Source organism: Oryx dammah, unplaced genomic scaffold (assembly GCF_014754425.2).
Source record: "Oryx dammah isolate SB20612 unplaced genomic scaffold, SCBI_Odam_1.1 HiC_scaffold_5, whole genome shotgun sequence".
In the NCBI taxonomy this organism is placed as follows: Eukaryota; Metazoa; Chordata; class Mammalia; order Artiodactyla; family Bovidae; genus Oryx; species Oryx dammah.
Window position 1 is genome coordinate 64,281,125 of NW_024070189.1, and position 27,991 is coordinate 64,309,115.

The 27,991-nt window shown below is 40.4% G+C and overlaps 2 protein-coding genes, 1 long non-coding RNA gene and 1 other non-coding gene across 8 annotated transcripts in view; 2 read left to right on the forward strand and 2 right to left on the reverse strand.

Moving 5' to 3' along the window:
* The window catches only part of VDAC1 (voltage dependent anion channel 1), a 34,599-nt gene extending 23,071 nt beyond the window's left edge, over positions 1-11,528 (forward strand). For all 5 annotated transcript variants that reach the window (XM_040240107.1, XM_040240105.1, XM_040240106.1 and 2 more), the window contains exons 6-9: positions 4,607-4,834; positions 7,804-7,954; positions 9,622-9,679; positions 10,584-11,528. In XM_040240107.1, the coding sequence (XP_040096041.1) occupies positions 4,607-4,834; positions 7,804-7,954; positions 9,622-9,679; positions 10,584-10,675 (529 nt within the window). In that variant the 3' untranslated portion in view covers positions 10,676-11,528. The remainder of the gene's footprint in view (positions 1-4,606; positions 4,835-7,803; positions 7,955-9,621; positions 9,680-10,583) is intronic.
* On the reverse strand, positions 7,483-11,971 carry LOC120863665. Its single transcript, XR_005721056.1, has 2 exons — positions 11,687-11,971; positions 7,483-8,043 (listed from the first exon to the last, which is right to left on the reverse strand). It is a non-coding gene; the product is annotated as an uncharacterized LOC120863665 (long non-coding RNA).
* A 2,361-nt stretch (positions 11,972-14,332) lies between these two features.
* Positions 14,333-26,995, forward strand: CUNH5orf15 (chromosome unknown C5orf15 homolog). Its single transcript, XM_040240110.1, has 3 exons — positions 14,333-14,539; positions 22,783-23,309; positions 25,548-26,995. Exons 1-3 carry the CDS (start codon positions 14,401-14,403, stop codon positions 25,677-25,679), a joined length of 798 nt encoding a protein of 265 aa, XP_040096044.1. The 5' UTR covers positions 14,333-14,400; the 3' UTR covers positions 25,680-26,995.
* Positions 25,169-25,240, reverse strand: TRNAC-ACA. Its single transcript has one exon. It is a non-coding gene; the product is annotated as a tRNA-Cys (tRNA).
* Positions 26,996-27,991: the final 996 nt, after the last annotated feature.

A 27,991-nucleotide genomic window follows, 5' to 3' on the forward strand; every position in this document is an offset into this window, starting at 1 on the left:
CAGTCCCCTATAATGAAAAGGACATCTTTTTTGGGTGTTAGTTCTCAAAGGTCTTGTAGATCTTCATAGAACCGTTCAACTTTAGCTACTTCAGCGTTACTGGTTGGAGCATAGACTTGGATTACTGTGATATTGAATGGTTTGATTTGGAAACGAACAGAGATCATTCTGTTGTTTTTGAGATTGCATCCAAGTACTGCATTTCAGACTCTTTTGTTGGCCATGATGGCTACTCCATTTCTTCTAAGGGATTCCTGCCCACAGTAGTAGATATAATGGTCATCTGAGTTAAATTCACCCATTCCAGTCTATTTTAGTTCCCTGATTCCTAGAATATTGACGTTCACTCTTGCCATCTCCTGTTTGACCACTTCCAGCTTGCCTTGATACATGGACCTGACATTCCAGGTTCCTATGCAATATTGCTCTTTACAGCATCGGACCTTGCTTCTATCACCAGTCACATCCACAACTGGGTACTGTTTTTGCTTTGGCTCCATCCCTTCATTCTTTCTGGAGTTATTTCTCCACTGATCTCCAGTAGCGTGTTGGGCACCTATGACCTGGGGAGTTCCTCTTTCAGTGTCCCATCATTTTTCCTGGGGCATAGTCTTTATCTTTTATGACTTTGTCACTTTGAAAGATAATTGGCCAGTTACTTTGTAGAATCCTTCGATTTGGATTTGTCTGATGTTTTCTCATGGTTAAACGCAGGTTATGCATTTGTGACAACCTCAGACTTCATGTTGTGTTCCCTCCATCTTGGTGTATGACATCAGGAGGTATTTGTTAAAGAGCCTCATTACTGGTGATGGTACTTGGGTCACTTGATTAAAGTGGTGTTTGCATATTTATCTGTAAAACATTTTTTTCTCTTTATAATTAACCAGTATCTTGTGTGGGAGATGCTTTGAGACCATGCAGATATTTTATTTTTTATACTTTGACTCAACAAGTATTTGGATCCATCAGTGATTCTGGCCTGTAACAATTATGTTTGGCAAATGGTGATTTTCTGTTCCCATCATCCCTTCTACATTTATTGAGATTTTACTGTGAAGAAGAGTTCTTCCTTCACCACCTTTTTTATTTATTTGATCAGTTATTTGTATCAGTATAGATTCTTAGACGTTTATTTTACTGTACAGGTTATAATCCCTTACTATAATTTATTTTGTTACTCATGCTGTCCCAGGTATGGCCATTGGGAATGCCTTCAAGCTGACGTCCTGTGTGCTTTTGACAAGCCCCTGTTGTGAACACTTCTTCAGAAAGTGTCCTTGTCCTTTTCTAGTCCTGCTATCAGCCGTTTCTCCAAGAAGCTTTGGTTCCTTTTACTGAGGAATGGTGTTTAGTAACCAAGACTGTGGGCATAAGATGTACTCATTGCTGTTGGGTATTTGAGGAAGGTTTTGAGGACTTGATGAAGATTGGGAAATGAAAGCTGTCTTTCCACGTGTCTGAGGGGTACAGCCTGGGAAAGCATCTTGGCTTCCTTTAAGGAGCTAAACATCACCACAGGCAGATGAGGCTGCAGACGACCTCATCAGGACATGGGTACCTGCCACATATAGAGCCAGCTCATTAACCACAGCTTAGAGTATACCTCTCAGGTGCCTGTCAAATTAGCACCATTGTTTAAATAGCTTCAAAAGAATCCCAATAATATCTGAAAGGGGAAAAGCTCCAAAGGTGTGGAATGCTGCCCTAGAGCCAAGCCTGGAGAGAAACCTGGGTCACCGCCCCTGCAGTGTGCATTCCCTGGGGACCTGGTGCCTCTGGCCAGAATCCATGGAGGTGACACGTGGAGGCACCTTGTAACTGTCCACTGTGGCTGGTCCACACCACTGGTCAGAGGCCCTGGCACAGGTGTTGTATTTTGTGTCAGCAGCAGCATTTTCCCTGTGCTTAGAAGATACCTGCTATTTCCATGTCTTGGTTTCTCTTTCTAAATGTCAGCCTCTGAGCAGCTGTTTTTTCCATCAGTTATCCTACCCTGCTTGGTGCCAATTAGGTACATCGTCATAACCCAGGTTTCTTCCCCTAAAGAGCAGGCAGACCTAAATAGGTTTGTTTTCTTTTTTTCCTTTTGGCCACCCCGTGCAGCTTGCAAGATCTTAGTTCCTTGACCAAGGATCGAACATGTTCCCGCTGCATTGGGAGCATGGAGTCTTAACCACTGGACCATCAGGGAAGTCCTTTAAGTTTTTCTTATTGAGAGAGAGAGAGTTTGGTTGTCACTCCTTTTCTTCAAAGCTTGCAAAAATGCACAGAAGCAACTTGAACAAAAGTTGCAAGTTTCATTGTCACTAGGGAAGGCTGTTAGTTTTATTTTCACCTGTGATCTCTGAAATTTTGACTCATTGAAACTTGGAGTGTTTAATCTTTACATTTTTTATTATTGAAAATTTCAAACATGCAAACGATTGCCAAAAAGTATATTATACCTTCATCATGTTCTCATCACTGAGCTTTTAATAATTATCATCCCATGGCCAGTCATGTTTAATTTATACATCCATAATCAGTCCCTCTTACCCTCAGATTATTTTGAGTAACATATCACATAATTTTATCTGTGTATATTTTAATATTATCATTAAATAAGATTCCTTTTGAAGAAAGCGTAACCACATTATATTGTGAAAATTAATCATAATTTCTTCATATTGTTAAGTCTAGTCTCTTCAGATTTAGCTGATTTCATGAAACATTTTTATAGAATCAAAAATTGTTCATGCATAAAGATTGGTTCATATGGCCCCTAAATCTTAGTTTTTAAGAATCTTTTTTTTTCCCCTGAGATTTATTTTTTAAAATGAGATCATTTGTTTTCTAGAATTACACATGAATTTTGCTGTTTATATTCTGTGGTGTTGTTTAACTTGTCCCCCTGTGGATTTAACTTGTCCCCCCTGTCCACATTTCCTGTGGATTGCTAAGTCTAGAGGCTTCATCACATTTAGAGTCCATTGGGCGGGTGTGGTGCTGAAATATGCTTCCATAAGGATGCACACAGGAATTTGGTTTTCTCTTTGTATGTTAGTGCCATTCATGATCTACTCAAGGGGTTACACACTGGTGATATTTCTACCTTTATCTTTCCTTCATTTTTTTTAGCTGGAATATTTCAATAAAGAGAAACTTCTCATCAACTCTGGTTATCTTGCGGTATAGTTAGTATAGGAAAGGTGGGATACGTGTTTGGTGCCTTTTTAATTGACTGTTTTCAAAACAAATTGGTTCACTAGTCTCTAAAGATGACCAATGTGTATGTGTCTTGAGTTTGTAGGTTGAAACATTTGATATACTTCAATCCATTGCTCATACTGTCCCATGTTTGAAGCCCTTGGGAGCCTCTTCATGTTAGTTCTCAAGTCCTTTTGCTCCAACATTGATTCTTTGATAGCTTTGATAGATGCTTCAAGCTCATCTTGCACCTTTCCTGCCTCAACCTGTAATCTGCAGTTTTCTGAGGAGTGTTGGTTCCTTTTAGGAGGGAATGGTATTTAGGGCCCACAGTCTGGGTGCTGGAGGTAAAGCTTTAATCTCAGTATGAATGAAGTTGGGGTGGACAGGGCTATGTGGTTCTTGATCCTTGAAGCATACCTGCTTTCTCCTGAGGTCTCCACTGGAAGTGTTCTTGCTGTGGAAGATGTTCATTTTGCAGTTGAATGACAGAAACTATCAGTTGGAAATAGTCAATTTTATTGGATAGATATGATCTTGTCTCTAATGCTGATTTTTGGTAAAAGGCATGATGATAGTGTATTTGAAGGTGACACAACTCACCTGCACTTCCTGAGAAATGCTGGGTCTTGTGAAATAGGGAAGGGAGGCACTAGTCTGGTCATACATGCAAATCTGGGGTCTTGTTCAGACTACAAAGGCTTCCTGGCCCCTTATGACTGCAGGAACCCAGGTTCTACCTCACTACCTGGTTTTCTGAAATCTATGCTCATTGGAATAGCATGGATACTGAATTAAAAGCCGCCTGTTGAATTTACTTAGAAAGGATCTAATATTTGTTTATTTATTTACTAAGTGAGCCACATAGTAAAAGCTGCTGTTTAGGGACTTCCCTGGTGATCCAATCAATGGTTAGGACTTGGTGCACTCACTGCTGGGGCCCCAGGTTCAATCCCTGGCTGGGGAACTAAGATCCCACATCCTGTGGGATGTGACCAAAAAAGAAAATTGTTGAAAAGGAGCTGCTGTGTAGATAGCTACCTTCATGACAGACTTTTTTTCCCCCCAACAGATGTGGAAAATAACAAAGATGCATCTGTTTCATAATTACATGGTGGCACTCTACCTAATGAATGCCTGTGTAGGTCACTACATTAAGCATAGGGAGATGCTAGTAAAAATCACGTAGTGTTTCTTTTACAAGCCTGTGTTCTCACTTCATTAAGGTGGCATTTCTGCATTATTTTGAATTGTGGTTAAAGAGAGGTTGCAACAGCTGCTTAAGGAGATCTGGGGCCCTGACTTTGCCTTCCTACCCCCCTATTCAAATAGGGATTAGTGTTTTAAAATGTGTGTCTCTGGTGTGGTTGTCATAAAATGAGTTAACTTCTGATTTTAATGATTTCTTTTCTTCCAGGAAAAAAAATGCTAAAATCAAGACAGGGTACAAGAGGGAACATATCAACCTGGGTTGCGATGTGGATTTTGACATAGCCGGTCCTTCCATCCGGGGCGCTCTGGTGCTGGGTTATGAAGGCTGGCTGGCTGGCTACCAGATGAATTTTGAGACTGCAAAGTCTCGAGTGACTCAGAGCAACTTTGCGGTTGGGTATAAGACTGATGAGTTCCAGCTTCACACTAACGTGTAAGTGTTCATGACTTTTTTCTAAGCTCAATTTTTAATCACTGTGAAATGAGTTTGTTGGAATCAGATGAGCCAAATGGCCTGCTAGTGTTTTTCTTTTTTCTCACTTACCCATTTCCTGAGGTGATGTAGGTTCTTCTTATTCTGTGGACAGTAAAATGCTGTCCCTGGTGCACACAGAAAGACTGATCAGTTATGGCAAGAGCATGATGTCGGTCCACAGGAGCATCCCTTCCCTGCAGCCTTAGGGACATTGGCGGTCCTTTCATTTTAGTTAATGGGGTGGGGGTGGGGAGATGTAGCCCTCTCTCTTTCTCTGTATACTGCCTGAGAACCAGCTCGCTGTACTGAATGGAATGTTGGCATGGCAGACAAATTAGGAGATGACTGTCTCAGTTAAATACTGTCTTCTCTGCATGGCAGTCCATTCAGAAGTTTATTCCCTGGACAGCATTGTGAAGGGAAGGGAAAATTACAGGGTAGGTTAGAGAGGACCCTTGGTAATCAGACTTGAGGGTTGAAGTGGAGTACTGCTTTAGACTGAAGGGAAACAAAAATTTCATCCATGGTATCTCTGTAGATACAAGAAACTAATGAGTGGTATAAACTGGGTACAACTTTACCAGATCTCTTTCTTTCCACTGCTACTGCTGCTGCTAAGTCGCTTCAGTCGTGTCCGACTCTGTGCGACCCCATAGACGGCAGCTCACCAGGCTCCCCCGTCCCTGGGACTCTCCAGGCAAGAACACTGGAGTGGGTTGCCATTTCCTTCTCCACTAGAGGTCACTAAAGAAGTGACTTAAAATTTATAGACAAGTAAATGGTATTTGTGTCTAAACTAGTAACATTTCTATTAATAAAAAGTTTGAGTTTTTATAATAAATTAACAAAGATGTATATTAGCATAAAAATTAATAAAATGTGAGTCTTTTAAAACTAAAACATCAAAGGAAAACTATAGGGATGGACAGCCCAATGGTTGAGAGAGGGGAACAGGGAAGGTGTTATACAAAGGGGTGCACAGGGGAGTTTGATTGTGGGACTGTTCTATATTCTGGCCACACAAGTTTGTCTATAAAAACTCACAGAAGTGTATACTCAAAAAAGGTTAAAAAAAAAAAAGTAAATTTTAAAAAGATGACATGCAGGAAAGTCATAGGAATAATATCACAAGCATAGAAGTATTTTTTAATTGAGAATTTTGGCTGATTCAGAAAGTGCTTCCTTGGTTTGGAATTGGGAAATTGTACAGTTCTAGGAAGAACAAGGAGAAGGCAATGGCACCCCACTCCAGTACTGTTGCCTGGAAAATCCCATGGACGGAGGAACCTGGTAGGCTGCAGTCCATGGGGTCGCTGAGAGTCGGACACGACTGAGCGACTTCACTTTCACTTTTCACTTTCATGCATTGGAGAAGGAGATGGCAGCCCCCTCCAGTATTCTTGCCTGGAGAATCCCAGGGATGGGGGAGCCTGGTGGGCTGCCGTCTCTGGGGTCGCACAGAGTCGGACACAACTGAAGTGACTTAGCAGCAGCAGCAGCAGCAGGAAGAGCAATGACTGTTAGCTATTTTTCTTATCTGAGCCTCAAGGCTTTCAATAAGTGGACATGGTTCATTTTTGGAACTGGCATGCAAACAGCTGACACAGCTAGTTTGGGTTGCTGTGGTCTTGCAGCGGCCCAGATGTGTAGCAGATATTCTGTGTGCTTCATACAGATGAATTCTGTACAGCGAGTTCCCTCTGTCTATGGTTTTAAGAGTTCAGTACAGGAAGGAAGTGTTGCTGGTTTTAGAATGCATTGAGAAATCTAACATTTAAACACATTTAAGCCCAAGAAAATTTCCCTCTTTGCGTTATACCAGTCACTCCAGAATCTATTGTGTTTGACAAGCTGCTGTTTTATAGCATACTGACTTTCTGAAGAAGTTAGATTCCCTATGAATCAGGTGGTGTCTGGGCTCTTCCTATACTTTTTGGAATCAGTGTCTGACTGGCTAAATTTCAGGGGAGAACTTAAGAACTTAGAATGTATTCTGTGAGCATCTACTTTAGGAGAGCGTATTAGTGAAGAGCAGAGTTTGTAATGAAACAGCAACAATTTTTTTGTTGGGTTAGTGAGTTCTAGGCTCTTTGCTGGATTCCAAAGTATATAGGCTCTGCCTTAACAGTTTCCAGTGCCGTTTCCACTGGAGACACCCAAAATGATGGAGCAGAACTTTGACATTGTATTTTTATATTAAAAATGTCAGGGAGGGGAAGAGGGTATTCCTAGAGGCTGCGAAGAGAGGAAACAGTTTGGCCTGCTGGGTTTCATTCCATTTTTGAAAGACAGAAACATTTTATAATATGGCAAGTTGCTCCTTTTCAGGGCTCACCGAGACTGTAGGTGTTGCAGCATGGGTCAACAGTATGCATGGGCCAACGAGCCTCAATTATAGGTTAAGTTCTTTTGTAATTGCTGCTCCTTCTACTGGCCGTGCACCCTCAGCAGCTGGTGCTAAGCACTGGCTATAGGCTGCCTTCTGAGGAGTATGAATGGCCTGGACTTTCTTACCATTTCTGGCTTTTTTCTTGATCTCTATGTTTATAATACAGCATTTCATAAATGTAATAACTTTAGCAGCTGAAGGAAGAAATCACTCAGAATTCACAATCCCATTGCCCTAGTCACCATTTTTATTTTAAAGAATATTTTGGAAGCAAACTTCAAGTTCCATGCAGCCCGAGTAGTTGACTGAGCTGCCTTGCATGTTCCCAGTGATGTCTGAGATAGCTTTTACCTTCTGTGAACCTTCCCAACCCTGGTGTCTGTGCCATTCCTATCAGGCTTCCTGTAATTTGGTGCCTGTCTTGTGATCAGTTCAGTCCATTTACAACATTCCCATCCTCTGTTAAGACTTGGTTGGCTTTGCCCAGCTCAGCCCCTCTTGCTAAGCTGCTTGGTATCTGTGCTGTGCTTATTTGCAGAAATGATGGAACAGAGTTTGGTGGCTCCATTTATCAGAAGGTGAACAAGAAGTTGGAGACTGCTGTTAATCTGGCCTGGACCGCAGGAAACAGCAACACTCGCTTTGGAATAGCAGCCAAGTACCAGATTGACCCTGACGCCTGCTTCTCGGTGGGTGCCCGTGGCATCATGCATTGCTGCGACCCCACCTGATCCCTTGGGCTGATGGAGTTCCATGCTTCAGATAGTGGTTCTTCTCACTGTGAAAGGGTTTACCATGAGTAAAACAATGAGAGTAATAGGACTTACTGTACTTACTGTGGGTGCCAAACATTGTATGGAGCCTATTATATGTGAATTGCTGTATTTAGTTCTTATACAACCCATTTGAGATAAGTGCCGTTTTAAAACTATTCCATCCATGTTTTCAGAGATGAGGAACTGAAAGCTCAGAGCAGCTGAGTGACTTCCCCAAGGGCAGGCAATTGCTAAGTGCTGGGGTTTGTGTTTGAACCAGAGTGCCTTGCTGTGGAGCCTCCTTCTCTAACCAGTCCCTAGTCCATGCTGCAGACTGTAAACCTTGAACCCAAGGTTTTAAATGTTCCTTCCCCCCTCAGTTTTCATTCTCCTTCCCTGCTCCTGTACTGCATATTAAGAAATCAGGTCCTCATATTGACTGATTGGCCTCTTATCTTGCAGACCCCTGTAGCATAGCTCGTGGACCCTTGGGTTGCTGCAGTTTTTGCATTAAATCTTGTTGAGCTCATCTCTGTTGTCACAGGGCACTGCCACCTGTAGCCCTTTTGGGGTAGAATGAGGAAGTCTCATGTTGCAGGATGCTTTCTGGGCTGGCTTGTGTAATTTACAGTCTCCTGAGATAGGAACTGAATTTGGCTTCTTTAAGGTTAGGCACTTTAAAACAAAGGAAAGGGGGCCATGTTATTTGGATGGCATGGGCAAAATGGAACAGCTAGATGGGGCACTGCCTGCCTGGAGGCCTTCCTTCCTGTTTTCTCCTGTGGGAGATGCCAGGTCTAAAAACAGCCATGTGAGCGGGAAAACACGTGCCCTGGTAGCTCTCGCTTTTGCCAGGACTCAATGTTCTCACAGCCTGAGCTTGCTCTGCTGACCTCTCACTTCCCAGAAAGGGGTCAGGGAGAGGCCCGGATTTCCCTACAACTCAGGCAGGAGAATAAAGGGAAAATTATTATTGACTCATTTGCTTTATTGATTATTAATCAGCACTCACTAAGTATAAGATTTAAGTCATTCTCCAGGAATTCTTTTGCTCCAAATATTCAGGCTTGTCTGTGCTGAATTTCCTTCATGTCATTATGGTTTTTATTTCTGTTTTTCATGAAGAGAAAATTCAAACAATGTTCTGCCACTTAACAAAAGCTTCATAACCTCATCAGATATTTGCTCTGTACTTCCTTATCACAACAAGTAGATCTTGAAGAACTCTTTTATACAAGAAAGTCTTTCAGGTCTCTGGCCATAAGTGAAGGTGTTCTCACCTGCTCAAAAATACAGATATACTCAAAAATACAGATATACTCAGTATAAATGGAATTGGGCCACATACCATAAGGGATCAAATGTAAATAATAACTTCCCTTTAATTGAAAATTGTGTTATCCCTCTGTGTTACTTTCTGAGACCTAGTTCCTAAATTTAATATATTTCATATTGAATTTAATGAATCCTGTAAACAAAGAGGTCATGAAAAAATAGAATTTGATACTGAAATCCAGAGTTGGTTGGTTAAAAAGCTCTTAGTTCGGAGACTGTAACATGAAGTATTTAACATTTTCACTCTTAACCTTTTCCTTGACTAGGCTAAAGTGAACAACTCCAGCCTGATAGGATTAGGATATACCCAGACCCTAAAGCCAGGTATGTATTGGTGAAATTAGTTGTCTTAAAATGTGGTGCTGGTTTTGCTGCTTTAGTTTAATTGCTTATAAATAACTGTACAGAACATTGTAAATCAGTGTATATCATTTTACAGTTGAATGTTTATAAAGGAGTGCTATCATTATAAAACATATGGAGAACAGGAGAGGTGATAAGTAGGAGAAAAAAGGCCAAGCCTAACATATATTACATTTTGAGTTATTTTCTTACTTGATACTTATTTCCAGCAAGTTCTTAAAACCAGCCTATCGATCATCCTCATTGTAAAACTGGTTTCCAGGTTTCTTCTGCAAAGTTAGCTAGGCCAGTCCATCGAATTAATGTTACAGCTATAGCAAATAATACCACCTTGGGGTTAGTTTGGTTAAATTGGGGCTTTGAATTCTGGAGATCTAAGATTACATGATGGGCAGAATCAAGCTATTCTAGAGAAAATAGCATTTAGTTGTGTGGGTGTGTATGTATCCGTGTGTTTGTATCTGTGCTGTGAGTGGTAGCGTAAGACCTTGGAGTCTGATTCATGGCTAGGGTTTTGTTTCAGGGGGCTTTTGCTAAAGAAGTTTACTGCATGGTGCTGATTATAGCAGGGATATTGAGAGGATAAAGGAAAGCAGAGTCCCCTAAGTGGATTTGGGTGAGCTGTGGAAGAATCGTTATTGTTTTATCAGCTCATCCTAGGCTGCCTAGTCATTAGTCAGATGGTGTTGAGTAACAGGGATTGAAGGGCCCTGTGGTTTTGCTCCTGCTGATCACACACGGCTGGAACAGGTTTTGAACCTGATGCGGTGTCTCCAGTGTGCTGCAGTGATCCTCCTGAGCTAACCTTTCTTCTCCTTTCTTTTCTACCTCTCTCTTCCTTTCCTCTCCCTGATTTCTCCTGCAGGTATCAAACTGACACTGTCGGCTCTGCTGGATGGCAAGAATGTCAATGCTGGTGGCCACAAGCTTGGTCTAGGACTGGAGTTTCAAGCATAAATGAATATTGTACAATCGTTTAATTTTAAACTATTTTGCAGCATAGCTACCTTCAGAATTTAGTGTACCTTTTAATGTTGTATGTCTGGGATGCAAGTATTGCTAAATATCATGTTAGACTTCCAGGTTAAAGATGATTCAGCTTTAGGGTGTTACCCTTTCAGAGGTACAGAAGAAACCCAATTTCAAAAAAGGTCCTTTCAGTTGTAGACTTGGTGGGGAGCTTGCTGGCCCCATTAGAGATGTCAGGTTTCTTTTTTACCTAGAAATGGCTGCAAGTGGAAGCTGATAATTTGCAGGCACTTTGTAAATTCCTATTGAGTAATCGAATGAAATTGTAACTTCCTGAGAACTGAACCTTGGTTTCCTACCCTAACTGATCGAGGAGAGGCTCTTTGTTTGATGGTATGTACAAACTTATCTGAAAGGGACTTTTATAGGCAGGGACTTTTTCCACCTCCATCCATCACCTCTTTTACACAAGAAGTAGTCTGCAGGGTGTGGTAGCTGTTTCTTTTGTGCCATTTTGGGGTGGAGACGTTGTGATGAAGCCAATAATTCAGGACTTAATTCCCTCTCATGTTGTGGTTTTTTGGCCCTTGCACCAGAGTATGAAATAGCTTCTAAGAGCCCCAGCTGCAAGCTGGGAAGAGTCGCTGTGACTGTAATCACATGGTGACAACACTCAGAATCAAAATTGGACTTCTGTTGTATTCTTGCCACTAAAGTTTATTTTCTAGCAGTTTAATGGGTACCTTTTAGAGTTCCATTTTGTGTGGAATTAGATTCTCCCCTTCAAATGCTGTAATTAACATCACTTAAAATAAAACTTGAATAAAATATTGAAACCTTATCCTTCTTTGGTTGTCTTTATTAATAAAAGTGTAAATAAACAGGGCATATGTTTCTTATTTTTCAGCCTCTTGCTGTGGTTATGTGTGTGTGATATTTTTAGTTTTCTATTGCTGCATAACAAATTACCACAAATTAGTGGCTTAAAACAATACTTACTTATTTCACAGGTATGTCAGCCAGAAGTCGAAGCACTAGTACCTGGGCTCTCTTAAGATTCTCACAGTGGTGAAATGAGGATGTCAGCCGAACTGTGTCTTCATCTTAGGCTTGGGGTCTTCTTCTAGGCACACATGGTAGTAGCAGAATTCAGTTTCCTTTAGATCTAAGACAGTGGTTTCTATTGATATTTCTTTGCCAGCCATCAGCTAGGGGCTGCTTCAGCAAACACAGACCATCCGCATTCTTTGCCACGTGATCGTCTCCATTTTGAAAGCTGGAACAGGTGGAACAGAAAAATTTCACCAGCAAATCCTTGCCACACTTATTTCCTCCAGAAGAGCCCAAACACCTAATTCTCAAAAATTTTATTTTTAAAATTAAGATATAATTGGCATATAACATTATGTTAGTTTCAGGTGTACAACAAATGATTTTATATTTGTATGTATTGTGAAATAATCACCATACCTGGATGTCCAGTTAACATCCATTACTTGTACAGAATTGTTTTTTGCTTGTGATGAGAAGTTTCTTTTTTTTTATGTTTTTATTTTATTTATTTATTGGACATGTGGCATGTGGGATCTCAGTTCCCCAACCAAGGATCAAACCCATGCCCCCTCCATTGGGAGCTCAGAGTCTTAACCACTGGACCACCAGGGAAGTCCCTGATGAGAAGTTTTAAGACCATTAATTATGGTCACATTACATTATGGTACATTACATCCCCATAACTATTTTATAGTGTCCTAATCCTTTCAAGGGCTCACCTGATTAGGTCAGGTCCACTGAGGATAGTCTCCCATTAAAGTCAACTGTCCACATAGCATAACCTAATCACAGGAGTGCTAGCTCACATTCACCTGTCCCTCCCAAAGGCAGGGGATCATATAAAGGTATGGATCACTGGGGATGGATTCTGCCATATGTATTTAAAAACAACTTGTGGACTTTAAGCATTTATAAAACATGAACAGAACAGTAACTCTGCATGTGTATTACTCAGCTTCATCAAATGTAAACTTTCTTCCTATTCAGCGATAAATGGTTTTAGGCAGAATTCCTTTTTATGGATGTTTGGAAGTGGCAATTCCAAACAGGTATCAGATTTACTTTTAGCAAACTGGTCACCCCAAACCTCCTGGCCTCAGTATTTGTCATATTTCATTAGGTTCATAAAGACCTGCAGCTATTTCAAAGAGAACTTTGTTAAATGTGTTCAGAGACTGTGGTGCATAAAGCTTGTTGGGTACATCCAGTCAGATGCTACGTACAGTAATGATATTTTAAAAGGTACAAAGGGCTCTCTGAGGGAATATTTTCCATTTATATATTGTCTGTTGCATGCAGCATGTCAGAATATTGTGCAAAATGCCCTGAGTTCATGATACACCAGTAGGAGAATTGAAACAATCTAGTACGGGGACAAAGGAACAAAGGGGACAAAAAAGAGGACTGAAGGTGTTTATTACAGGATAAAGGCCAGATTAAGCCTGAATCTCCCAACATGCAGACACTACAATTGAGACTTATTTGTAAAACTGAGTGATGGTTTTTGTACTCACAGAGGGAAAGCTCTAGGGGAACTTGGGAGGACTTTGAACCCTGGCTACCCTGAAAGTTTTGCAATAAGGGTACCATTCAGTCTATTTGGGCTTGTGGTTGGCTTGGGGAAATGAATAGATGAATGACCTTTTAGATTTCTTAACAACACAGAGTTTGTGTGTTTCTGAGCGGTCACCAGGGCCAGATAAATGTTAAGGGAAAGCAGATTCAGGAGAACACAGGCCCTCTCTCCTCAGAGAGGCAGCTCAACTGTATATGGGGGAGGAGCAAGCTTCTTAGGGAATCATGGAGACCAGAGTGGAGAAGCTGTGGGGTAAAATAAATGTCTTGTTTCATGACATGATTTTCCTGCAAATCAATCAAATGTAATTTTATGACCTGAAGCCTACATACATTTATTAAGAAAACATTCACAGAACACACAGACCACAGCATTATGGCTGGGGCCTTAAGGGAACTTCTGGAAGCTTCTAAATTTGTATTTTCATATACTGGGGGTTTTAAGTTACAGGATTTAAAAATAGAAGCTTACTCCTCTTTCCTAGCTCACTTCTCTGCTTTTCCTTCATAATACCTTTAGCCTTATATGGTATGTATTTTACACTGTAGTCTCCCTCACAAGAAAAGAAATTCCACAAAGGTGGGGAGTTTCTTTCAGTGCTGTATACTGAAATATGAAGAGGTGCTAAGTATTTGTTGAAGTAATAAATGGTTATGGGGAAAGGTAAAAAATAAAACATTAACCTAAAATTCCACCACCCATTCTTAATATTTATGTTTCCTTTGGCTTTGGGAGGGGGAGGGCAGTTACTTCTCTTTTGGGATCACTCTATTACGAAGTTGAATACTTATAAAAATGTTCTAAAACAATTAGCTGTATAGTAGCCCATCACGTGGGAGGGAGAGGCTTGATGTGACCCTCTTCACACCTTACAAATTACATCCTTAGTTTGCAGCCGACTTTGAGGCTCCCACTTCCCCCAAATCCCGCTGTACCTCTCCTTTCTCGTTTCCAGAACTCCATTCCTGGCCGCGACGTCATCACGCCGGGACGCAAACGCCTACAAACGCCGCGATGCTTTACGCAGTGTCTGACGTCACGACGCAGAGCCTAGCAACCGCGCAGGCTCGTGGCCGAGACCGTGATGGCTGCCGCCGCCCGGAGAAGGATGAGCGGCGCCGAGCAAGCAAATCGGCTGCCCAGGCCAGGTGTCCAGGTCCGCGGAGGGCTGGCGTCGCCGCTGGTCCTGGCCTTCCTGCTTACATCCGCCATCATACCCAGTGGTAAATGGGGCGCGGCGGCGGGGCGGGCGCGGGAAGACGGGGCGGGCCCCGGCGCGGAACGCCAAGACGGACCCCGCCAGGGAACGGGCGATTCCGAGTGTCCGGAGCAGGTGGCGGTATCTAGAGGGGCATGGTCTCCACAGCCCTGGCGAGGCCGCCTGAAGGGGTCTGTGAAGGTAGGGTCTTTAAGAGGCCTCAGAAGTGGGCTTGAAAGCTCCGGGCGCCCGGGCAGCGAGTGTGTAGAAGGGCGGGGAAGGAGGAGTGGCCGTGGTGTCTAGAGAGTCTTGAAGAATGGGTTGCTACAGAGAATGCCTGTGATACGGTCTCCAAAATTCCTTGGAGGTGTGGAGTAAACAAAACAAAACACAAAAAACGCACAACTGTAAGAGCTGTGAGTTGTGTTTATTCAATGTCTTACTAAAGGTTGTAGCGGGTGGAGCCAGCTTTTCAGTTCTGAGCAGTTGTTCGAAGAGGTCGAGAGAGGAGCCAGAATATGTATGAATTTTTTTTTTTTTTTTTTTTACTGGGACATGCAGTCGAACATCAAAAGATTATTGCTAATAACAACAGATCTGAAGGTTATAATTTTAGTACTTTTCTCTATATGGGAAGACACAGGAATCTGGGGTTATTGAAGTTTTTCCTTAAAGAGGCATTTCCTTAGATAGGACCCTTATATCCAAGGCAGAATACTTCATCCTGTTTTTCTCTGTCCTGAATTCCCCTCAGGCCCACTGTGATGGGCACTTGCAGTGACTAATGGCTTGATTCTTGTGGAACTGGAATGGCACACAGCTTTTTTTTTTTTTCTTTTCCTTTATAGAGATGGGAGTTAGGAGGGTTTAGAAGAGAGGACAGAGGGGAGAGGTGCTGAAGAGTTTAGAAGGTGTGGTATCCAGAGAGAGTCCCAAGGTCAGGGGTGGGTGCCTGGGGGTTTATCTGGGCCAAGGGACGATGAGATCAGCCGTAAAGACGAAGGTGGGTAGGGGTAGTGACTGGGCTGAGCTGATGGAATATTTTGGAGAGCAAAAGGGAAAAGAACTATCTTTGAGTACTGTTGCCTCTCTGAGGACTGGGAGGTTCTGGTGCTTGGTAAAGAGCCAGAATGCTAGAGTATTGGACTTCTGAGGGGCTTAGGAAGACAGGAGTTCTGGGACAAGTGAGACTCTTTGTAAACATAGTCCCTCTTCTCTGTGTCCCTCTGTATCCTAGATAGTCCTGCTTCATTCTGATGGATCTGTAGGATTTAAGCATTTCTTTTTTAGTTTTTTGAGTCATGATTGACATATAGTTTCAGGTGTACAGCATAATAATTTGATGTTTGTATACACTGAGATCACCACAGTAAGTCTAGTTGCCATCCAGCACCTTGCATCGTTAACAATTTTTTTTCTTAAGATGAGGACTTTGAAGATTTACTTTCTTAGCAACTTTCCAGTATGCAGTATTATTAATTATGGTCGCCATGCTGTACATTGCATCTGCATGCCTTATTTAATTTATAATTGGAAGTTTGTATCTTTTGATTCCCTTCACCTCCACTCTCTCCCCCTGCCTCCCCCACCATTTTGTTTTCTGTATCTATGAGTTTAGCTTTTTTGTTTTGTTTTTTAAATGCCACATGTAAATGAAATCATGATATTTGTCTTTCTCTTACTGACATATTGCACTTTAGTGTAATGCCCTGAATATCCACTCACGTTGTTGCAGATGGCAAGATTCCATTCTCTTATATCTGAATGATAATTCATCCTGTATATATACCTCAATTTCTTTATCCATTTATTGATTCTTGAGCTCCTTGGTTGTTTCTGTATCTTGGCTATTTTAAATAATGCTACATGATTAAGTACTCCTTTTCTTAGAAATGTTACATTGTTAATCAAGATATTGAAGGCCTTATTGAGAAATGAAACCTGTAAACCATGTTCTGAGACTTGGGAGGAACAAATGCACTAATAAAAATTTATAATGCGTTTAAGCAGTATCTTGTGTAGTAGCTCCTTTTTATTTTCAGGCCAAGGCACAGTCCTTATGCCTAAATCTTTTCTGAGTTCAGATGAAAAACAGTATGAATGGGATAGTGTTCACTTACTTGCCAGTGGGGCTGTCTAGCCATACATTCCTCTGCTATAGCGCTGTGATTACTTAGTTGGGTTTCCCCAGCAGGACTGAGAGTGTGTGGACCACCCTCCCAGAAGTGTTTGTAAGTCTGGGGAAGGACTGTGGTCCATTTTCCTAAGGTCCTTTCATAGCTAGTAAATAAGAGGGATTTCTGTTGTTGATGCAAATATTCCTGTTCCTAAAGTACTTAAGTAGCATGGTTGTTTTGGTCATTTAATCATCTAAGAAAAAACTGACATGTAAACATTTATATTTCTTGCTGGAAGGCTTAAGATACATGGTTTAGGGGTATATGTAGCTGGTAACTATAGTTTCAGAAACAACTTTTTAAAAGATGGTTGACAATCTTCTGACATGTGCTTTTAATAGGGAGGCAGCTCCTTACAGTACAGAGTAGCATGTGTAGAACTTTGGCTGACACAAATGTTCTTTGTAAGTGTACCTTAGGGTAGAGTAATTTCAGAATAGTTACTCTTGTCAGAAGAAAATGAAAGTCTAGCTAGAATGCATTGAGTTTCAAACTTCAAGTAACCATAAAACGTTAGAAAGTTGCCATATCAGTTTTATTTAAACTTGTTCCATGTTAGATTTGTTAAACTTTCAGTGCTTGCTTGGGTGTATTCTTGGCAATCTCTGAGACTTTTTTTAGTTTTATGTGTTTGTTTTGATGAATTAAAAAAAAACTAATGTAAGCATTATTTTGGATTATGGGATACTCACTGTAAGACCAAGTCTGCCATGCTATTTCAAAAATGCCTACTTTCTACGTTCTGCTATCATATTGCTCCCAGATGTTGCCTTAATTTATTTAATATGTAATGTATTCAATTTTTAAGGCATTGTTTCTCAGAATTCAGTGTGTGAATGAATTCTCAGAGAAATATTGATACAGTGTAAGGAAGTTTTTAAAAAGGGACCAGTAGAAGAGAAATTAAAAACTTTTAATTTTTAAAAAGTTAACATTTAACTAGAGAGGTAATATCAAATAGGGAATGGTAGAGATGGGACATATATTTAGAAATCTAAAGTTATATACATATATGCTGCTGCTGCTAAGTCACTTCAGTCGTGTCTGACTCTGTGCGACCCCATAGACAGCAGCCCATCAGGCTCCCCCATCCCTGGGATTCTCCAGGCAAGAACACTGGAGTGGGTTGCCATTTCCTTCTCCAGTGCACAAAAGTGAAAAGGGAAAGTGAAGTCGCTCAGTTGAATCACTCTTAGCGACCCCACGGACTGCAGCCCACCAGGCTCCTCCGTCTGTGGGATTTTCCAGGCAAGAGTACTGGAGTTGGGTGCTATATATATATATAAACTTGAACAAGTAAATCTGTGAAGTCAGAGTTACCACTTTGTTCTGAATACACTCATAGCTGACTGGGTCAGCCTCTTTTCTTTGAAGGAGTGGTGGTCCAGAAGGTTGATCTGATTTACATCAAATGTTTCAGATGAATTCCAAGTTTGTTTTCTTGAATGTAACGTCTAGTGTTTTTTATTGTTTGGATGCACTGCAGGGCATGCAAGATCTTAGTTTCCCAACCAGAGTTCAAACCGTGCCCCCTGCAGTGGCAGCACAGAATCTTAACCACTAGACCACCAGGGAAGTCCTAATTTCCACATTTTTGCTCCTTGAACAATATTTATTAACTCTACTCCTACCTGGAGCTTCCCTGGTAGACTCCTAGCTGATGCTAGGTATCGGAGTTACAACAACAAATAGGGTGATATTGGAGATATCCTTAGAAGAGTCAGTGGGGTTTTACCTGGCTGAGAACTATGAGAAAGGCTTTTGAGAGGGTGTGGCACAGATGGTAAAGTGTCTGTCTGCATTGCAGGAGACCCGGGTTCGATCCCTGGGTTGGGAAGATCCCCTGGAGAAGGAAATGGCAGCCCACTCCAGTATTCTTGCCTGGAAAATCCCAGGGAGGGAGGAGCATGGTAGGCTACTGTCCATGGGGTCGCAAAGAGTCAGACACGACTGAACGACTTCACTTTCACTTTCAGTAGGTACAGAAACAGTACTTGGGAAGCAGTGTAGGATTGTGGAGAGAGTTGGGTCAAGAGCATGTTCAATAAGTGTTTATTGAATGCCTGCTATCTGTTAAGTAGGCAGTGGGGATAGAATAGTTTGGAAGATTAGTAAGAGGTAATAGCATTGAGATAATGGGGACCAGATCATATAGGAGTTTATAGGCTATTATAAAGGCTTTGAATTTCACCTTTGAGAGAAATGGAGAGCTACTGGGTGGTTTTAAGCAGAGCAGTAACATCATTTAACATTAGGTTTTACAGGGTGACTGGCTGCTGAGTGGACACTGGGGATTATGGTAGAAGCAGGCAGATCATTTAGAAGACTGCTGTAGTAATCTAGGTGAGAGGATGGTGGCTTGGATTAGGCAGTAGCAATGGAGAGGTGAAAACTCTTCAGATTCTTCATATGTTTTGAAGGTAGGGTAACAGATTGGATGTGGAGTGTTAAAATAATGACTGCAAGGCTTTAGGCTTGAACAACAGAGAAATGGAGTTGTCATAACTGAGAAGGAGACTGTAGATAGCACAGAGTTTTTTTGTTGTTGTTTGTTTCTTTGTCTTCTCTTTTCGGAGTGGGGAGTAAAAATTCATGTCTTTAACCTTTTCATCTTGAAATAATTGTAAATTCACTTGCAGTTGTAAAAAAATAAAATACAGAAATTCTGTGTACCCTTTACCCAGTTTTTCTCAGTGATAGTATCCTGCAAAACTGTAGTGCAGTAGACACTGATATTGATGCAGTCAAGATACAGAGCATTTCCATCACCATAAGGATTTTTTCTGTGGCCCTTTTAAAAGTCACCCTCACTTTTCCCTTATCCCTACTCCCTCCTGAATTCCTGGCAACCACTAATCTTTTTTATTTCTATAATCTTATCATTTTGTACATGCAATGTATGGAATCATATAATATGTAGCTTTTGGGAGTTGGCTGGTTTTACCTAGTATAATTCTTGGGAGATGCATCTGAGTTGTTTCATGTATCAATAGTTTGTTCCTTTTTATTGCTGAGTAATGTTCCTTGGCATGTATGTGTAGTACAGTTGTTTAACCATTCATCTATTGAAGGACATCTGAGTTGTTTCCAGTTTTTGGCTGTTGTGAATAAGGCTGCTATAAACATTTATGCAAAGATTCTTATGTGAACATAAGTGTTCATTTTTCTAGGGTAAATGCCTAGGACTGTAACTGCTGGGTCACGTGGTAGTTGCACATTTAGTTTAAGAAACTGCCAAACTGTTTTCTGAAATGGTTGTCACATGTTATGTAACCACAGCAAAATGTGAGTGATCTTGTTACCCTGCATCCTTGCCAACATTTGACATGGTCATTATTTTTTATTTTAGCCATTCTAATAGGTGTATGGTGATATCTCATTGAGATTTAATTTGCGTTTTGCTAATGGTTAACATCTTTTCATGTGCTTGTTTGCCATCTTTATACTCTTTTTGGTGAAATGTCTCTTTATGTCTTTTGTCCATGTTCTAATTGGGTTGTTTGCTTTTTCACTTTTGAGTTGTCATAATTCTTCATGTATTCTAGATATTAGTCCTTTGTTGGGTATGGGGCTTACAGATACTTCTTCCACTTGGTAGCATGTCTTATCTTCCTCACAAAAGTCTTTTACTGAACAAAAGTTTTAAAATTTCGACGGAATCCAGTTTATGAGTTTTTCCTTTTATGTATTGTGTTTTTTATCTAGTCCACGATTCTGAAGATTTTGTTGGAGGTCTTTTCCTAAAATTTGTGTAGCTTTTTAAAAAAATGATTATTTTAATGGATTTATGTAAGCTTTGGTGGTGGTGGGTCCTCGCTGCTGCGGGCGGGCTTTCTCGGGTTGTGGTGTGTGGGCTTCTCTCGTGGGGCACAGGCTCAAGGCGCGTGGGCTGAGTAGTTGAGGCATATGGGCTTAGTTGCTCCACAGCACGTGGGGTCTTCCTGGACCCGGGATTGAACCCATGTCCCCTGCATTGGGAGCTGGATTCTTATCCAGTATACCACCAGGGAAGCCCCTAAAATCTGTGTAGTTTTACATTTAAACTTGTGAACTATTTTTTAGTTAATTTTTGCAAAAGGTGTGAGTCTTAGGCCAAGGTTAATTTAGCTTGTTAGATTACATTGATTTTTGAGTATTGAGGCGATCTTGCATCTCTGAAATAAACCTTATTAATCATGGAGTATCATTTTATATATTGGTGATTTCTTTTTTCTTTTTTTTGGCTGTTCCACATGGTTTGTGGTATCTCAGTTTCCCAGCCAGGGATTGAACCTGGGCAGTGAAAGCTTGGACTCCTAACCACTAGGTCACCAGGGAACTTTATATTGCTGGTTTCTATTTGTTAATATTTTGTTAAGAATTTTTGCATTTCTGTTCATAAAGGATACCAATATGTGATTTTCTTTTTCTGTAGTGTCTTTGGTTTTGGTTTTAGGAGCTTCATAAAAGGAATCGTGAAGTGTTCCCTCCACAGGTTTCTGGAGGAGGTTGTATAGAATTGATGTTAACTCTTCATTAAACATTTGGTAGAATTCTCCAGTGAAATTTTCCAGTGAATTCTCCATTCTCATGTGGGCTAGGATATTTAATTTTGGGGAATTTTAAAATTAAGAATTCAGTTTCTTTAATAGTTAAAGGGCCAGTCAGATTATGTATTTCATATGTGGTAAGTTGTGGTACTTTGTGTTTTTAAGATTCTGGTCTTAAACTTTCTCTTTTAGTTGCTTTTTATGACATTGCTTTGACAGGGGAGGTGGGGGTTGGTGCACAGTACTTGCAGTTAAAGCTAGACATCTAGGGTCTCTGCTTGATATGTGTTGAGCATTAAGGACAGTGGTGGTCCTGGTAGCTCTGGGCAGAGGTGGGAGTTTTGGCTCCTCTTGTCGCTTGCACTGACATGTTGGTGGGGACAGCCTCGTTACTGCTGGGCCGTGGCTAAAGTCTTGACTGTCCACTAGGCTTCCTCTGACACATCCTTTTATGGAGGTGAAGGGGCACCTCATTGCAGCTTGGTCAGGGGGTAATCTAGCTTCCCCACTTGGTCTTTGCTGTAAGTGTGAGTGGAGAGTGGTGCTCTTTGTTTGGAGAGAGTAAGAGCAGTCGTCTGAAAGTTTTCTTTCTTGCTAGGCTGCCTCTCTCCTGACCTTCTGGCAAGAGAGCAGGCTTTTTGGGGGGCCTGTTTTGTCCATACTCTTGGGTGTTTCCAGGTTACTGGATTCTTCAGCTCCAAGTCTGGAATACATGAGGTAAAAAGAAATTTGGGATAGTCAACTCTGGGTTGTTTCTCAGGTCCTGAGGTCTCTGATCGCTCTGCCTTATTCTTTCCACCTTTCACAGTTGTGTTATTTTATATGTAATAGGAAGAGTTTTATTTGTTTTTATTGGGAAGAATAGGGAAAAATACATTTACTCCATCTTCCTAGCAGTGAAAGTCAGAATTTCATTTTGAACGTGTTAATTTGAATGACAAATCTAAGTGGACATGTCGGGTAGACAGTTGGACTTATGAGCCGAGAGTTCTGGTAGTTTGTGGACCTTCTCTTTTGAGGGCTTCATTTTTCTGAGAGAAGTCAGGAAGCTATATTAGCCTTTGACAATGAGGACAACAGAAAAGGTTTTAGAAGTCTGAGGACAGAGCAAACTGTGAATGGTCTACTAAGAGAGTAGAAGGGTAAACAGGCTAGGAAAATACAGTATGATTGCTGACAGCATAGCATGTACATCTGAATTTGGGTGTTCAATTTAAAATGAAACAAAAAAATGAAAAATAGAAAATGAAATATTCATCAGATAACAGTTGCCTTGCCAGACAGGAAGAACTTAAGCAGCATAAGAGACCTGTTGCATTTCATAGCCTGCCACCATAAGAAAAAGAAAGAATAGAGAGGGATCTGACTTTAGGTCACGATGGCAAAGTCCATACAGAGCTTGTGCCCCCTGTTCTAATTTCACAAAGGTTGGATTTCACTACCTGCAGAACAGAAAGGTGACTAATCCTAGTTTAGTGAAAAATATAGGTGTATTTCCTTTTATCTTGGTGGAGATAAATTTGGAGATTTCAGTGTAACGTTTCTTTCTTTACTTATTTTAGTTCAATCACAGATTGAGTCATTGAGCCAGCCTGTACTCAAGTCAGATGTTTCTACTCCAAATACGAATGCTTTAACAAATGAAAACCAAACCACACCTTCTGCTTTCCAAACCAGCACCACTCTCCCTCCCACAACTAGTACAGAAAAAAGTGGAGTGGCGTCCGTGTCCCCTCATCCCTTGCCTACTACTTCTCTGTCCCAAGAGGAAGTTGATAACAATGAAGATCCTAGCATAGAGGAGGAGGATCTTCTCACACTGAACAGTTCTCCGTCCACTGCCAAAGACACTCTGGACAATGGGGATTATGGAGAACCAGACTATGATTGGACCACCAGCCCCCGGGATGATGAGTCCAGTGAAGCCTTGGAAGAAAACAGGGGCTACATGGAAATGGAACAGTCAGAGAGACCTTTTAAAACCCCACCCTCAAATATAGAAGAGGAAGATAGCCATTTCTTTTTCCACCTTATTATTTTTGCTTTTTGTATTGCTATTGTTTATATTACATATCACAACAAAAGGAAGGTAAGTTTGAGATTTTTTCACCCCCTCTAGTTGCCCTCTGTTATCTCAGTCATACTTATTAATGCTTTTGCTTATTCAGAGGTTTTTTCCCTCTTTTAATCAGGTTTCAGTTGATGGTAAAATATTATGATATCTCATCAGCTTGTATGTCTGTGTGGATTTTTAACAAATGACAAAATGCTTTACTGCATGTGAGTGAGTGAGTGAAAGTTGCTCAGTCATGTCTGACTCTGCGACCCCCATGGACTATACAGTCCATGACATTCTCCAGGCCAGAGTACCGGAGTGGGTAGCCTTTCCTTTCTCCAGGGATCGAACCCAGGTTTTCCACATTGCAGGTGGATTCTTTACCGTTTGAACCACAAGGGAAGTCCAAGAATACTGGAGTGGGTAGCCTATCCCTTCTCCAGTGGATCTTCCCAACCCAGGAATTGAACCGGGGGCTTCCCTGGTGGCTTAGAGAGTAAAAGCGTCTGCCTGCGATGCGGGAGACCTGGGTTCAGTTCCTGAGTCGGGAAGACCCCCTGGAGAAGGCAATGGCACCCCATTCCAGTGTTCTTGCCTGGAGAATCCTGGATGGAGGAGCCTGATAGGCTATAGTCCATGGGGTCGCACAGTCAGACATGACTGAGCGACTTCACTTCACTTTCTCCTGCATTGTAGGCAGACTCTTTACCAAGTGATCTATCAGGGAAGCCACTACATGTGCTTTTTGAAAAAAGAAGCCAGTTGATTTTGAGCAAAACCAAAGCCCGATGATTTTTTTTTTTTTTTAAAGGTTTTATGTCTTAATTTGGCATTGCTACTTCATTGGGAGTGCTTGTGGAGAGAGATGTTAATTTAGGACTTCTAATTTATTTACATTGAAGTTAATGTTATTTTGATAACTTTTTCCCCTGGTTGTTAAAGTATTAGATGTCTTTTTTAGGGACACAGAAAAATGTAGAAAAGAAAATGTAAGCTACTACCCAGAGCTAAGCATTATTAACATTTTGGTATATTTCTGGCCTGTAAATGTGTGTATAATTCAGATATATATGTGTATGCTAATAATTTTTAAATGAACTTGATTTCATATAGAGTTTTATATCTTGCCTTTTACCTAACAAATTATGAGCATTTTTCATATCATTAATATTCTTTAAAAACATGATTTAATAGCTATATAATTTAACTTTTTCCTGTTGAATATTTAGGTTGTTTTCAATTTTTGATCCAGAAATGATAATATGATTATTATTATTGGTACAGAACATGCTGTACTAAAATTGGTTTGTTGGATTACATGAGGCAGAGGAGGCATAAATAGGACTGTATGGATAATTTAGTGTGAGGGTCATCTGGGTGCTCTGTAGTCCCTGAGCTAAATAGATAAACTTCTTAAATACTTAAAGGGAAATCAAACACAGTGTCCTTTTCAATACTTACTGGTCAGGAAACCTCAGTTCTTAACTTTGTTGTAACTTGCTTTGTGATTCCTAGCACCCACCTCCCCTTTAGGATGTTGATTTTCTCACCTGCAAAAATGATACAGAGGTAATTTCAGAATGCCTTCCAGCTCTTAGAACCAGTGATTCTAATATCTCATTTGTGGTTTTGAGTTGGTTTGTTTGTGGTTTGGTGGTCTCTCACTAGCTCTGTATTTGTAGGTGGATGAAATTTTGAATGCCAGTTATGCTTTATTCCCCTGTTCAGTGTTGGACCATCTCTATTACAAACACCTAAAGAAAGAAAGTGAAGTTGCTCAGTCATGTCTGACTCTGCGACCCTGTGGACTGTAGCGTACCAGCCTCCTCCGTCCATGGGATTTTCCAGGCACGAGTACTGGAGTGGGTTGTCATTTCCTTCTCCAGGGGATCTTCCCGACCCAGGGGTTGAACCTGGGTCTCCTGCATTGTAGGCAGACGCTTTACCGTCTGAGCCAGCAGGGAAGCCCTAGGGACTTAAACACCTAAGGCACTTGTTAAACAGGTAGGTTCCTGGGCTCCACTGCTATCTATTAGCTCATCCCTGAAGAGAGAGGCCAGGGATCAGTCTTTAGCAGGGACTTCTATACACATTAAAATTTAAAAAGCACTGTTTCAGCTTATTTACAAGATGGAAAACAAAATAGCCCTTTTTTTGTTGACATTTTACTTTTGTGTTTGGGAACCTAGGAGACATATATTTCAGTTGCAGAAACTTTTAGCATGTCCTCTATTTTCTCTTGAATATCTGATTTTATCTGTTTTATTCCAGATTTTCCTTCTGGTTCAAAGCAGGAAATGGCGTGATGGTTTTTGTTCCAAAACAGTGGAATATCATCGTCTTGACCAGAATGTTAATGAAGCAATGCCTTCTCTGAAGATTACCAATGATTATATATTTTAAAGCACTGTGATTTGCATTTGCTTATTATGTAATTTTATTTGCTTGACTTTTTATATGATATTGTGCAGATGTTTGCCATTGGCAGTTCATACTTAAATGAGAGGTGGGCCTCTCTTTATTTTGCCTTGGTGCTTTGGAAATTAAGTATCACAAACAAGGAGTATATAATTTTTTATCTACATTTTTAGAGGTGAATTCAGTCAGGTGTCCAAAATGTGGAGCTAAGCGTTACCTGTTAGTTTTTTATTGTTTTAGATTTCTTTATTGTACTTCTTCTGGAAGTGTTAGTAATGCTACTTTAAAAAAATCCCAAACTTACAATTAAATTCTAACACACCTGATATTGCTGACTCAGATTCTCTTTCTGCCATCCAAATGCTGTTTCTTAAGCACACATTTCTTTGTGCTGTCAAACTGTAATCTACAAGGATGTATGTAATAATGCTTTACATATAAGTAACATTTTTTTCTTCCAGGACTCTCTGCTTTGGATATTTTTGGATAATTTATGTATAATTTATTATTGCTCATTCTGACCACGATTTTAAGTAGCACATTAATAAATGTGTCTAAAAATTCTGGCAATAGAGACTCTGCAGTTTGCAGTAGACATAAATAAAATGTTATAGATAGCTTTTTTGCTTTGAATTACTGAATTAAATTTAGAGGTAGAAATTGTTGTGAAATATTAAATACACGTACAATTGCTTTTACTTAGCAATTGATTGTAGCATGGGTTCCTCCAAGCTTTCAAGCAAGGGGCAGAGTTTAAAATTATATCATATTTGTTCACTCGCTTATTTTTTATAGTAAGTTTGAATAAATTTTAGGAGACATTGTAATTTAAATAATATTGGATCTAGGGCTTTCAAATTAAAATTATACCTGTTTGTATACATAAAGGCTGTATATGTACACTGACTCTTTCTCCCTTTGTGTTTGGTTTCTTGTTCTTTTTTAATAGCAACTGGAAATTACTTACTATATTTAATTTTGACTTGTCTTTCTATCATAAGGAGTTGATCAGTATGTAAATATATGATTTGAAACATAGTTGACTTACAAGTGTCACAACAACTTTTTAGAAAACATAACCCCTAATATATGTTAAACGCCACTCACAAAACCCAGGTGAGCTAGTGGGCATATGGTTTGTATAGAGATGGAAGAGGCAGGGTAGTCCATCCTTTCTCTTGGGTGGACAGTTTACTGTTTGAGTAAGGAAGAGAGGCACACTGGAAGTACACCTGAACTGTTCTTGCAGTAATTTTTTTCATATCTGAAATTGTATTATTTAATATTTTGAATAAGATTTTAAAAAATAAATGGCAAAGATATAAATTCACGATTTTATGAGCGTGTTTCATTTTAATGATGTATCCTTCACTGGGTGGTGATAGATGGGTAGTGTATCTTTGGGAGGAAAAAAAAAGAAAATATATTAGCTTGCTTTTGTTCCTTTTAGCACTGGGACTCTGCTTCTGTGAATTCCACATAACATTTCTAGATCCTACTTTAGATCTAGTTTATGGCTATGTACTGTGGTTCATTGAAACCATAGCAAAGTAGGATTGCAAAGGAAAGTAAAGCAGCTAAATCAGTGTGCTGTACTTCTGGCATCCTGCTTCCTTGTTGTCTTCCTGTTGAAGCCTCTGCCATCCTGGAGGATTGCCCCCCTTAGTGGATCTGGGGTTCTTTGGTGCTTCCTGATGGCACAGTCTTTGCTACCCATGTCCCAGTGCTGCAATCAAATAGCCTCTGACTTGGAGCATCAGATTGTACATTGATCAAAAATGCTTCCAGTGTCTTACAAAGGCACCCAAGCCACTGGTCTATAAGTCTGTGTGTAATTCATACATACATGTGTATGTTAACAATTTTTAAATGAACTTGATTTCATATTGTTTTGCATCTTGCTTTTCACCTAACAGATCATGGGCATTTTCTATGTCATTAATATTTTTAAAAAACATCTAATAGCTGCATAATTTAACTATTTTCCTCTTGACTGTTGAGATCATTCCCACTTTTTGGCTCAGAAGTAATATTGTGGTGAATATTTCTGTATTGGAATTGGTTTGTTGGGTTAAATGAGGCAAAGGAGGCATAAATAGAAATGAATGGCACAAATAAGACCTACATTGAGTCTTACAGCACCAATGTATCCTATTCATATGTGGTGTAGTCTTTCAGTGTCAGTTTCTGGAGAGACCAGGAGCATTGCTCCAAATGTTGGTACTAATGGCATAATAGATAATACTTTAGTTACCATTTCTGTGTCTTATCTGAAAAAGAATGTGTTGAAAGTCATG